The sequence below is a fragment of the Theobroma umbraticum genome, unplaced genomic scaffold (genome assembly GCF_002168275.2).
Source record: "Theobroma umbraticum cultivar Fairchild unplaced genomic scaffold, ASM216827v3 scaffold_50.0, whole genome shotgun sequence".
Lineage (NCBI taxonomy): Eukaryota > Viridiplantae > Streptophyta > Magnoliopsida > Malvales > Malvaceae > Theobroma > Theobroma umbraticum.
Genome location: NW_018397261.1, coordinates 7,399,136 through 7,412,773, shown reverse-complemented (window position 1 = coordinate 7,412,773; position 13,638 = coordinate 7,399,136). Strand labels below are relative to the sequence as shown.

At 35.2% G+C, this 13,638-nt stretch overlaps 3 protein-coding genes across 4 annotated transcripts in view; 1 reads left to right on the top strand and 2 right to left on the bottom strand.

Annotated features, from left to right (window-relative positions):
- Nucleotides 1–3,098: 3,098 nt before the first annotated feature.
- On the top strand, nt 3,099–6,829 carry LOC110418400 (uncharacterized). Its single transcript, XM_021431120.2, is given in 6 exon segments — nt 3,099–3,627; nt 4,670–4,751; nt 5,310–5,610; nt 5,613–5,639; nt 5,728–5,934; nt 5,937–6,829. Coding segments are annotated over 6 exon segments (1,299 nt in total). The 5' UTR covers nt 3,099–3,592; the 3' UTR covers nt 6,584–6,829.
- Nucleotides 6,830–7,558: 729 nt separating this feature from the next.
- PIS1 (phosphatidylinositol synthase 1) lies at nt 7,559–10,599 on the bottom strand. 2 transcript variants are annotated; one of them, XM_021430448.2, is made up of 12 exons: nt 10,539–10,598; nt 10,358–10,429; nt 10,003–10,093; nt 9,775–9,859; nt 9,636–9,685; nt 9,360–9,399; nt 9,167–9,211; nt 9,013–9,078; nt 8,801–8,915; nt 8,659–8,715; nt 8,446–8,544; nt 7,559–7,954 (listed from the first exon to the last, which is right to left on the bottom strand). In XM_021430448.2, the coding sequence occupies exons 3-12, from the start codon at nt 10,067–10,069 to the stop codon at nt 7,895–7,897; spliced, it is 684 nt and encodes a 227-aa protein (XP_021286123.1). In that variant the 5' UTR covers nt 10,070–10,093; nt 10,358–10,429; nt 10,539–10,598; the 3' UTR covers nt 7,559–7,894. The 2 variants fall into 2 exon arrangements, with proteins under 2 accessions (XP_021286123.1, XP_021286125.1); XM_021430450.2 differs by having other exon boundaries at nt 10,251–10,599.
- A 1,765-nt stretch (nt 10,600–12,364) lies between these two features.
- LOC110418079 (putative BOI-related E3 ubiquitin-protein ligase 3) overlaps nt 12,365–13,638 on the bottom strand; it is a 3,082-nt gene continuing 1,808 nt past the window's right edge. The window contains exons 2-3 of the mRNA XM_021430694.1: nt 13,293–13,636; nt 12,365–13,190 (exon numbers count right to left, since the gene is read on the bottom strand). Coding sequence (XP_021286369.1) covers nt 12,624–13,190; nt 13,293–13,636 — 911 coding nt within the window. The 3' untranslated portion in view covers nt 12,365–12,623. The remainder of the gene's footprint in view (nt 13,191–13,292; nt 13,637–13,638) is intronic.

Sequence of the window (13,638 nt, the reverse complement as noted above, 5' to 3'; positions counted from 1 at the left end):
TGATTGTCAAGATATTTGCTGGCGAAAAAATTGTTGTAAATGTTCTTCGATAAATTTAATAAGTAGTTTTTCAATTTCTCACATAGCAAACAATTAAAATTTTATTAAATAATTTATATATGTCAAATTAAACTTTATTTGACTTATTGAGTGTCGTTTACTTGCCCTCTTATCCATATTGGTTTATGTGCTCAATATTTTGAAAGGGGTAAGGTATCATCACTCATCCAATAGCTGAAGTCCTGATCCAGGAAGGGATGGTTCCTGTCATGTTCTCACTACAGACTCTGCAAATCAGCAACACTGTGAGGCCCAAGGAAACGGAATCTTGGAAGAAATCCAGCATAAATAAACTGACAGAAAAAATGTCGACCCAAGGCATGACATCAAATCTTAAAATCGGAAGTAACAGTGTTACCTTGCCTCTCAACAGATTAGTTTTTTCAGGCCCGGAAAGACTCAGCTTCCAACGTCTCTCCATAAAGATCCACTCACCCATCGGAATATTCCCCTCGAAATCCAGCGGCATATTCCCCCGAAAACCAGCGGAGGGTGAAAAATAGAATCATTTCCAAATATCTTATTTGACTTTGACTTGAACCTCGCAAAGTTCATCAACAAAATTTAAAAAATAAATGCAAATAAAGTACAAGAAAGTGACGAAAGAGAAGATGATTACTTGATGAAAGGTCTCAAAATTCCCCTGGAAGACCATCGGAGGGTAAACGATAGAATCATTTCCAAATATCTGCTTCGACTTTAGAAGAGAAGCAAAGTTGGTCAAAAAACTGGAAAGAAAAAAGGCCAAGTCGACATAAGGATTGCACCAACGAGTTAACCGGTAAGTAGTCCCACAAGAAAGACTCGAAGAGCTAAGCACATCCTTTTCTTGGAAAAAATGGATTTTCTTTGGCAGAAGAGGCAAAGGGTTTCTAACAGATTTTAGACGGGAGAATGGTTTACTTTGGCGGAGGAGGGTGAAGGGTTTCTAACAGGTTTTAGGGGTTTTCTGTCGCAGTAGTAAAGGGTTTCTAATAGGTTTTAGACGAGAGAATGTGAGCTATTTCTTGCTTTTAATTTTGAGTTATAAAGTAATAGTATTCACCCAAAAACAGGGCTCTGAATTTTTGTTGGCATAATATTTTTAAAAGTTTTTAAATTATTCAAAAATATTTAAATAAATTCTTATATTTTTATTAAATTCAATTAAACACTTATAATTTTATTTTGAATTAAATAAACTATATTTTGAGTTAAATTAATCTTTATATAAATGATTGAAAAAAAAAATTAATATGATGACATAATTATATGATATTTTAATATAAAATAATAAATAATATTTTAACTAATAAAATAGAGAAAAAAAATATTTTTGTAATTAGTGTTTTTTAGAATGTAAGGAGAGACATAGTTTTGGGAAAAAGAAAGAAAAAAAGAAAAAAAAATAAAATCAAGAAATAATTAAAAACAAGAATTTAGGAGTGTTAGTAAGGACCTCATAGTTTGGAAAAAGAAGAGAGTAATGTGGTAGCCTCTTGACATGTCATGTCAGCAAGCAATCGAAATCTTTTTTATATATTACATTAGCATTTAATATTACGTCAATATTGATATTAGTATCATAATAGTTAATTTAGATGAAAAATATTAAAAAAATTAAATTAAAATAATTTTTAAAATTAAAAAAATTAAATTATTACTATTTTGAATAAAAAAATTAAATTGAAGAAAATAACTAAATATAGGGATTAAAGGATACTTAGACCATTAATTTATCTTTTTTATAAAAATTAAATTTGACTTCCTCTGTATAAAAAAATTAATATTTTATAAAGGTATTTTTTATAAATATTATGATTTTAAATACTAATAAAATATTTCTTTTCTTCTAAGTAATTAACTTAAATTTAATTATAACGTAAACAAAATATTCTATGACAATGATGTGTCTGACTTGGCATTTCTATGACACATGACGGATTAGTATTGGCCCTTTAGGCAAAGCCAATCTGCTTTACCCAATAGAGGTTGGAGTACCTTAATGTAATTTTCTTTTCTTCAAATACCAAATGAACAATTTCATTAAAGTCTTGGTGCTAAATTTATAATTAACCCAATCAAACATGGGGTTGGTGATATGTGAACAATAGAAAAGGAATATAGTGATCAGTGGTAAAACAATTTAGCACTAGGAATAATGAAATTGAACTTCTTGTAAAATTCTAAAGAAACGAAGGTGCAAATGTCGCAGGTCAAATATTCAAATAGTTCCAATATTCATACATTTTCGCTAATTTAATCTTTGTACTCAAAATCTAATCAGTTATTTTTTTTGTTTGCTAATTACAATTCTCTGCTTTTTAATTGATTACTAGACTGATTATTTTTATATGAGCTCGGATTGTACCTGGACATTAGATAAACTTTTATGGCAATCTTTCTTTGTTTTCTATCTATTTCCTGTCATCAAACCAGCTGCTGCTCCTTTTCGCAGTAATTGACTTTGACATCACTGCTGTTGCCAGGAAAAAATATGATTCACGTAAGGATTTACAGTAGTAGAATCCAGCATTGTATATTAGGTGTTACTTCTATTAAATGAATCAAAGATAAATTTTTTCAAGTACCTTACTCAGAGGCTTAACTGGCAGTTACTGCAAGGGAGCTTTTTAAACAGTTTGGATGCTCGGAGAGGCTCTATCAAGATGTTTTTGGTCTATTACTTCGTGTGGGTTTGTTTGCTCCAGAAGAGCTATGTAGTGCTGCGGCTACTCAAGGGGTGCTATATTATTTAATTCTTGCCCACCAGGTTTGATCGTTTAAATTCTTCTCTAGAAATATTTTGACCTCTGCGAAGAAATTTAATAACTATGTCAATGCGTGTTTAATCAACGAAATCTATAAAGAGCAGAGACAGATGAGGCTTACTGGACCCTTAAGCTACAGAGTATTTTCAGCAAAACTCCCGTTCCTGTCACATGTGGTTGAAACATAAAGTTTTATTTCATGGATGGTTATAGAAACATTTCGATGTAGTATTTTGTCGTGGGACCACTAGAGAGAAGATTTTTGAGCCATGGGTGGAGTCTCTGAAGGCTAAAGGTTGTGAGATGCTGGAGGATAAAAAGGTGACTGATATCATCTTCAATGAGGAAACAGGTTGCATAACTGAAGTAGTTTGTGGTAAGGAGACCTAACAGTGTTGGTGCAGTTATCTAGGCTGTTGGGGTTGCCACACTTCAAGAAATTATCAAGAAAAGGTTTGCTGTTCTGGACTTTCATTACACAGGATTTATTTTCCTGTAATATATGCTCCAAATTTGGAACTGTAACTCCTAGTTTGAGTTTAATTTAGCTTTTAAATTAATTTGAAAGTAAGCTCAGTGTCCTAACTTTTTAGTTTTTATCTTAACCAGATGGTCATCTAGGCTTTTCAATTAACTAGACTAGGTTCTGCTCTAAACCTTTAGAAGAGCTTCAGTTGACCTCTGTTTTCTGCTATCTTGTTTAACGGGCAGTTGAGTACTGTTTAGTGCAGCATTTTGTACACGGGGAGAGTTTCAGAAAGTTTTGAACTTGACTGCCATAGATGTGGTTACTGTCAAGCCGCAGCTGGATAAGAAGGTGCATGCACAGATCTTGTTTTCCTTAATCTTCTCTCTTTATTCCCCTATCTTTCTTTCCCACATTTGTTCATCATCTAATTGCCTAGAATTCGTTATGAAGGAGAATGAAAGTGAGTTTTATAATAGCTATATCGGTGCATTTTCTTTAGTGAATTTCCATTGAAACTGAGTTTTATAAAGTCTGATTATTTTCACTCAAAACCGGTTGTCTGCTTAGATTGTATATTCATCTATGCACTTAGACTAGGTATCTTGAAACCCCAGAAAATAAGGGGAGCCTTTTTTATTAAAAAAATAAGCGAAAACAATTTAAAGACTAATGACAGAGAAGAGCAGTAATAAGAGAGTGAATATAAGGAAGCTAAATTAATACTAGTGATATTGCTGAAAGGTCAATGAAAATGGTATATTTTATGGCATTTTGAAGATTCCCAAAATGGACGTACTTTTGCTTCCATTACTCCTGGGTTTTGGTTTTGTTAAGGAATGCTTCATTCCTGGTTATTAATAAAAATTCACCTATAATTTTCAAAAATAAAAACTAAAAAATATTATTACATTCCTCTTCTTGAGATGCTACGGCGTGTCGTTGCTTATGAGAATAGTAAGATGGTAAATGATGAGAAGAGGAGGGTTAAAATGGTAAAATAAAAACGACAAGCGGGAAATTCATGGGCTATGGAAGCATCACGCTAGGACCCTTCACTGGTTCTTGGAAGCTGCCCTTTCACCGTTCTCTTCAAGTATTAATATCAAAATCCGCCAGAATTTTCTGTTAATCTCTATCACATTCAAACTCTCGCTCTTTAGAGGTTAATTTGTTCTTAGTCTCTTTTAATTACTAATAAGTAAGAAAGATTTAAATATCAATTAATCAAAAGCTCTCCAGAATCAAGATAAACTACGAAAGACACCCAGATAACTGCTATTGGAAACAATCTCTCTGTTCTATCGTTTTCATCTTTTTTTTCCTGTGAAACTTTGTTTTCTGCATTTAAATCGCTTACCTCGTTATTGGGTATTTGGGTTTTTGTTCGGAGAATGTCACGGTGCTTACCGTTTCCACCGCCGAGGTACGTGCGGAATGGAGTGAGTGGGGAGGCTCTTTTGGAGCTGATTAAGGTTCGTTTTAAGCAAGCTTTTCTGCTCCCTTTGGATCTTGATCAGAAGTTTCTAATTCTAGAGTGCACTTACGTTTATTAGTACCTCTTTTTCTTCATTTAATGATTCTGAAGTTTGATTTCCCTCTCTTTTGAGGATTAGACCGACATTGATCAAAAATAGAAAACAAATAATCAGTGGAAATCTCAACAAGGGTTTGATAGACTGTAGAGTGGTTTTGGTCTTCATGCTTTTGAGGGAAGAAATCATAGGGAAAAAATATTGTGGGGCTTTTAAAGAATTTCTTCATAACATGAATAATTGGTATTATCATCATGCTACTGATCTGTCAAGCCTAGAGGGGATGTGACTGGTTTAAGACATTAGCCAGCTTGGTGAATAAGAGAATACTGTTAGTTCAAAGATTTTCAGGATAAACTGGACGGTGATTGAATGTGTCTCCACAAAGTAAAACATTGATTCATCTTAAGTTTATACAAATTAATTTTTATAAAATTACATCCCATTTTGTGAAATTTTATTACAAAGCGTGTGTCACATTTTTCTCTGGCCGTACAGGTTCAGAGAGAAAGAGTGAAGGCTGAAAGGGAAAAGGAGGAGGAGAAATGGAGGAGCAAGAAAGAGACGAGGAAAGAAAGGGAGCAAGGAGAGATTTGCCAGAAAAAACCAGGTCATCATGAAAGGCGTCAGCGATTCAGGGGCGATGAAGGTGGAGGAAGGAGTGAAAATCAAGGTAAAACTGAAAATGGAACCCAGGAGATGGAGTCGAGCGGCCTCACTGAAGAGCTTAAGCAGCCTACATCTGACAGCTTTTATGAGTCTTCAGACAACAGCCAAAGCATTCATAAGAAAAGAAACGCGGATCCCGCAATGACTGCCATAATCATGGTTAGTGAATAATTGTTCTTCATTTTCTAGTTTTTCAGTTATCTTCTGAATTTGACATTTTTACTCTCTCTTCATGATTTTACTGTAGGAAATATTGTTCAGATTGATGTCCAGCTCCAAAAGCACAAGACTCCTGAAGCCCTATCCCGCAAACCAGACTGCTCTACCATAATGATGGATTCTGTAGTGCAGAAAAAGCTTGAATTACCTGTTGAGGAGCAGTTTTCTTCAGCCTTTGGTGTGCCAGCTACTGACGTCCAAGAGTTTGTTCCACCACCTCTAAGAGAGCTTTGTCATTCTCTCAGACAGCTGGGATCTATATGGATGAGAAATCCAAAATGACTCTAACAGAACAATTCAGAGAGTTAGAGGAGGAGAACTGGCTTCCCCGTCCCCTGCAGATTGAGCAATTTGATGTTGGTGATCAAGAGGGGCTCTTTGAGAGGAAGCCGCCCAGAGGCGACATTTGCGAGACATCCGATGCTAGCAATGATGTCCTGCACCATGGATACTCTACTTCATGTCCCTATGATCAGTATTTACTCCACCACCCTTTAATGCTGGATTCTGGAGTCCAAAAGAAGCTTGATTTGGGTCTTACACCTGTCAAAGAGCAACTTTCAACTGATTGGGGTGTGCCTGCTACTGATGAGAAGTCTGAAATGGCTCCAACATCCAGCTGCTCTGAAATTAGCTTGCTGCAGATAGAATCACAATTCACAGAGTTAGTCGCGAACTGGCTTCCCCCTTCTTTGCAGTCTGAGCACTTCGACATTGTAGATCTCGACTGGCTCTTCGAGACGAAGCGACCCAGGAGCGACATAAGAGACACATGTAATGCTAGTTATAATGTTTTACATCAAGGAGACTTCACTCAGTATCCAGGTGCCCAATACTTGCCCCAGGCTAACATATATGCCCTGCCATATGCAGTACCATACTAAAACTGACAAGAGGAAAACGACTGTGGTGTAAGATTTTTTTTTTTAATCTATTGGTTGTCGTCTGCCCCTTTTTGTTTATAAACAGTTTGGGAATAGACATATATGGTCATGTACCAGCTGTGGCTGCGCCGTCATGTTACCAAGTACTGAATGACTTCCTAGAAGATTTGAAGAAACTGGCTCGGCTTAGTATTATACTCTAGTGCCTTTATTTTTAGAAAAGAAAAAAACGTGTTCAAACTCCTGCAGCACTCTAGATGATTGTACAATCCAAATTTTACATTTCTAGTTTTGATGTTCTCGTTATAAGTAGTAAGGAGTTATCCTCTTAAGCTGAAAAATCATGACAAATTATTCTAATGCACCTCCACCAGCCTGGTTAGCTGGATGTCCATGTCAAGTTACACGTGCTCTTGTACTAACAAGAGAGGAATTAAGCAATTTGATTCAACAAGTTTGTCTTCCATTCATGCAACGAACCACCTTAGCCGAATGTACTTTACTATCATAGGTTCCCTGTTGTCACTGTATACGTTAACGGTGGTGGCGTTAGGGAAAGGATAACAAAGTTGGACTAATTGGCTCCCATTTACCGCACGACAGAATGTCACCAGTATAGCGAAGCATCGTCAACATATACACCCTCCAATGAGAGAGCTCAGAAGCATGTGGGATTGCATGCTTGTGGTAGGATTGTAGGCAACGGAGCCCTTGCCTATTTCTGGCTTGATAAATGGATTCCGGAGAATGAGACACTTTGTTCCAGATTTCCTTGCTTTTCTAATTAATAGTTGACAAGGAGACACGGGTGCTTGACATTTGGCACAAAAAGGCAATTGGTTCATTTCATTCAGGCTAAAAAAGGACCTCATTTCTCCCTTTGCTTACAAAATTTTCAGGAAATTATCAATCAGTATCATCATTGCTTAGGTTTACAAGGCAGTAGGAAATTTAAGTTGAGAAAAACAGTATTCATACACCAGCAGTCAGTAAACATAACACATTTAAGCCACAGAGCCACATGTTAAAAACATCATCATCATCGTCAACACCAAGCTTTTGATAAGGCAAAAGCACACAAGCCATGTGATCAGTTGCATGATTGCATCCATGTTTTGAAAAACAGAAAATGTCAAGATACTCTGTCACCCCAAACAATTTATATTATTGCAATTGCACCTTCCACTCTCCATATGGACATCAGAGAAGTGATTCGAGTTACCAGTCTCGACATCTACACCTTACTGTCAAATATTACGCACTCGAGGCCAGAAACAAAACTCTGCTCTTGACATAAAAAATTGAAATCAATCAGGGCTTCTGTTTTTTTTCAGTGTCGTAAAGCACACATGCATCTGCTGCTGTCTTCATCTGAAACCATCAAATAAACTCCATTAACATCCAGATCATGCAACAGTTTAATTGGTGCGATGCTTAAGCAAAATAAATAAACCACTCAACCATTTCATTGATAAACTAATATGATTTTAGAACTTTTTCTGTTTCAATCGGAATGGTATATCTACCAGCAGAACTTGTGTTTTATTTTTATAGCTGATCTATGAAGTTCAGCACAAGATCAAACTCAAGTACAGTTCAAAATGCAAGCATCTCATTGGAGCACATTTTTCATTTCACACTGAATATTAAGTATTCATACATCCATCTAAAGTCTAGCAACAGTCAAATTCACTAATTTATATAATAAGTTAGACCATCTGAAGAAACAAACAATTACTAACCTTCACACATCGAAATTGCCATTACATCAATTTAACAGGAAAATGAGATTTAATAATTAAATTTCTTAAAAAAAAAAAATTGATGCAACTTTGATCATGTTATAAGGCACACGTGCCTACCTGTATAAAATTGATCACCTGCTTGATTGAGCATCCAAGTAAACTTAAAGCAACTAGAAAGGAAAGAGGCGAACCCTGTTTCAGGGTAGTCACTATAACCTGAAAAAAAATAACAAAAGGAAAATAGAGAAGGAAGACAATTTAGAAATCAAGGTGCAAAGGAATCCACTAATCAAATTGGAAAGGCAACAAAATACAAGAAACCGGACTTACATCCATCAAATTCTCAGTATGGTTCTTCGCGATAAGAAATAAGGTTATGTAAAGAACCTACAAAGTCAAGAAGGTTTAATAGAAAAGTGCCAAAAACATAGCAAAGTAAAAAGATGGAACAGAGTTATCAACATATAATTACCTCACAAGCCACACAACAAAAACCCATAAACATCCGGTTTCCATAGTAGAGCTTGAAAAGCCAACTGGAACTGTCTTTCACATCTTTATGACTAGCCTTACCCACTAGGAATGTACTGCAATTCAATTATTCAGAGTTAACAAGAAAAGACATATTCTAGAAAAGAAACAATACTATGATATGAAATATGTATTTGAAGGAAAAAGAGCTACCTGTACATCTGCAGCCAATGGCTAGCAATATCTAAGGCTAGCAATGACAAGAAAACCAAGCTAGGCCTGCATAAAAATGTGAGTGATATAGCAGGACACAAGCATATCAATTTTGGCAACATAAATAAACATGAAAGACTGAAAGAAAACTTACCTATACACTTGAGAAAGTATAACCAGTAGACAAGCAGTGCTAATCCTGAATTGCAGAATCAAGCAAACTCAATAGGGAGACAACAGTGCAATTCAAATTTACTATTGATATCTTTAAATAAAGATCATACTAAAAGATGTATTAAGACAGCCTTAAAAGTTAATGTCTGTCTCAAATCAAAAGGATAGTTTACCTATCTGTTACCATGTCCAAAACAGCTCCAAATGTTGAAGCTGAAGCAAGGAGAAAACAAAAAATGAATCAGATTCTGCATCTTACGGAAGCAGCTTTTATATGACACGCATTCCTTTCCGGTTTCAACATCCCGCAATTTAAGGCTTAAATTTCTCAATTTACTAAACTTGATCCTAAGTCCATGCGCTCTGCCCAAATGCACACATTCCACCTTCCCATCAATGCTCTTAACAACTTCTATAACTTTGAAGATAAATAAGAGTACTAATCATACCTTGGTTGAATTTGCGAGCACACCAACCATCCAAAGCATCACAAACAAAGCTGCAGGCCCAAATTTAATCATATTTAAGTCTATCTAGTAAATCAATCTCAAATCAGAGAAAGCATAATATTTTAGCCAAAATTCTCACCTTAGGAAATAAAGAACAGCAAAAAGTCTTTTGCTGGAAAAGCATCGAGCAAAAGCATAGCAATTCAAGAGAATTCTTATATAACCTACAATCACAAAAATTGAAAACACGCAAACTCAAAGAACCCAAGATGGAGATGTTCATGCATAACTGCAAAGAGCTTATCTATCAAATTTCAACTGAAAAAAAAAACTATTAAGAATTCAAACAAAAAAAGGAGGAACCAACCAATAATATTTGGAATGTAAAGGTAAACAGACAGTTGCCGTGATCTTGGTTTAGGCTTGTTGGCCATCGAAACTTACTTATAAACTCAAACCTGCAAGAAAACAAATGGGGTTTAAAGGAATTCAAGAAAACAAGCAGATGCTACATAAACAACATAGAATTTAAACCAAAAAAAAAAATAGAATTAGTTCTTTAAGGAAATAAAGAAAATTGGGCCAAAGGGTAAGTAATTGGATACGAGATTCGACCTCGAGGAGCCAATAGCCGAAGTGCCGGTACCTAGAGTGTGGGTTTTCTAAGAAGAACCAAACGGATTGAACCAAAAGAGAAATGCGAGAATTGGTAAAGGCTTTACCTTCGCAGCTTTGCTTTGCATAAGCTCTTTTCCACCGGCTTTGAACTGATTCCTTGGTTACAGCTACAGATTTTGTTTAGTCACAATTTGGGGAAAACAATAATAATATTAATTAATAATTAACACGAATGATAGTAATCGATAAAGCTTAAACTCAAAAAAAGAGGTTCTTCGATCTTATCTGGCTCACTTGCGGAAGATTATTCTTTGAGTAAATTGCCCAAATCGTCCTTCATTCATGCTACTATAATTATTCAATTTTATCATTTATTTTTTCAATAAGATAATGGAAGATTCTAACAGTTGTAACATTTAATTGTGGAAAGTCCACTTGAATTTTGTACCAATCCCCACGTAAATCTTGCATTCAGTAAATAATACTCTTTCTATTCCATTTTGCTATTTTCAATTTGATTTTCAAAAAAATAAATTTAATGTATTATATATTAAAATTTTAATTTTTTGTGAAATTTTTAATATAAATAAATAAAACTATAGAAGAATTTACTGTTAAAAAATATAATTTTGAGACATTTTAAAAATAAAAAATAAGACAAGAAATAATTCTAATTCACTAAAAAAATCCTTTTTCAACTACATTTTGGAAAAAAAAAAGATTTCGTCAATAATGTGATTCATAGGTGGAATTGTAACTTAATAGTGGAAAATTATCGACAAAGTTTATAGAAAATTCATACGAATTTCATTGAAAATTCAAAACAATTTCATTAGAAATGGCAATCAATTTTATTAAAAAACTTTATATTTCATAAAAAAACTCTAATTAAAAATCATTTACCTCTAATTCAAAAGTTAAACTCAAATATTCTCTAAAATATATATGTATCTTATTAAAAAAATTATTTTAAATACAATAAACATTAAAATTATATTAATATTAAACATGAACATATTGCTAGGAAATCCCTTGCTTAAATTTAAAAGGATTAAAATAGATTCTAACTCGCTCGAATCCACCAATGAACACATCTGAAAACGGGCACGATTTTCTTTTATTATTTTTTAATTCATCAATATAATTATTAACATACATAAGATTCAATCATCAATTATGAATTCTATTTATAGAACATTAAGGACAAAATATTATCTTAAAAATAATTGATTGAAACTGATCCTAATTTCTTAAAATGGGAGACCATTCACCTTATTTTTTCCCTTCAAAATCTCATGTCACATGCTTAATTATTGAACCCCAAGACCATCAATGGTTAGAACCGCAGCGATAGGAATCGGGGGAGATTTCCTTGGGGGTAAGTGACGTGGGAAGCCCCAATAGATAGTCAACGTACACGTCACATGTAACCTCTCCGAACACCCCACCTGCCCCCATAAAAATTTTAAAAAAAAAAAAGGTGAAAGATTTGATCAGAGTCAGTCACCCCACGCTCTCAAAGGAACGAAAACCGTACGGATAGTAAAATATGGCGGGAAATAAGGAGGGCCCAGAGTACAATAAGTCTTCCATAATCACAGAATTCCCCCTCATTTTCTCGTCCACTTCTAAAGCATGTTTTGATTTAAAAGGACAGGGACCTAATTGCAAATCTGGCTTTTCTTCTGATTAAAGAAGCTGTTTCAATTTGCAAAAAATTTGCTTCTTTGCTTTTTTTTTTCCTGGGTTCTGAGTATGGCTGGATTGCTTTTCATTTCCTTTTCAAACAGACAAAGGAGAATCAAAGAAAAGGGTAGGAAAGTCCAGTTAAGACTTGAATGAATGATGGGGGGAGCGTACTGGTATGGAAAATAATGGAATGAGCTTTCCAATTTAGTGAGGTGAGAAAGCAGGGGCTGAGGGTGGGTTAGGTTGGAAATCTGACATAGCTTTCAATCTTTCTCTCCTGTCACTGCCGAAGCCTAAAAAAAATTGCCATCATATCTGATATGAATAATCAAATCAATCTGCCAGAATATATGTGCTTTACTACTACCTAAAATAGGGCCAGGCACTAACTCCAGGAACGGCAAAAAAGATGCTCTGTCCTATTCCTGCAGTAATTTCTGTTCAATTGATTCATTTTTTTGGTTGTTTAAGTACAAGTTTAATCTAAAGCCCAGAGTACCTAAAAAGGGGAAAAAACCAAAAAAATTAAGCAAAAATAAAAGACCTAGTGAGAATTCAATCCTAGCAGCCACATGGGTTATGTTCAGCCATCATCATCAGTTTTTCTGTCTTTTATCTTCTTTTTTTTCCTTTTTCTGGGGTTTTTTCCGTTCACATTTCCCCTGAAATTTTTGGTCCTGCCTAAGGAATCAGGGCCTCAATGCTAGCTTTCTTTGCCGTTCTACAAACGGGGCAAGAATCAAGAAAAGCTGCACAATCCTTGCATGAAGAAAGGTGTCTGCAAGGGAGGAACAAAACGCACGAATTTCGAGAATTGCAGCATTTGCAAACCATTGTCGTCGGGGTTCTTGTTCTTTGTTCTTCGGCTTCTTCTTGTCCGCGATCGACAGCAAGTCCTGCGAAACCTCTGTTTCCCTCTGCTTCTATTCCTTCTCCGTTCACTTCACAGCATGACTCTGCATCATCTACCCCATTAAAACAACAAGACGCTTGTTCCCGTAGTTGTTCGAGAGTGTTGTTTAACGCCGCCACCATTACTTCATTTTCCTGTGCCACTCTTTGCCATGCTTGGCTCTCCATCTCTAGTTTCTTCAACAAATTTTGTAACTCAATTGTTTTAGTTGTTGCTTTTGCTATCTCTTCATCCTTTTGTCTAAGTAAAAGGAAAGCTTTTGATTCTATTCTTTTTACAAAAGCTGCAACTTGTTGTTTCCTTTGCTCTTGCAGTAACAATCTCAATCGCTCATTCTAAATAAAAGAAATAGAACAAAAATTTGTCAGGAAACCAATTAAGAAAAGAGAAAGAACTGCAAAGAGAAAACCCAATAAATATTGCTTTTTCGTTCTAACCTGTGATCTGATGAACTGATCAATCTCATGTCTTTGCTTCTCAACCTGAGAATCCATGCTTTGGCAATACATCATTGATTCACGATTGTTGTTGTTGGTGGTGGTGGTATTGATGTTCTTGATAGAGGAGGCAAGAAGACTGTTGTCAAAATAAAGACTTTGATTCCTTCGCTGCTGACTCTGAAGCTGCTGCCACTGTTGCTGCTGTTGTTGTAGTTGTTGTTGTTGCAGCTGTGATTTCTGTTGAAGACCGAAACAGAATTGATTAACCCCGCCGCAACCATTATCAATCCAATCCTGGGAGCCGCACAATGGAAACCCAATATTATCAGAATACAGCTGCGCT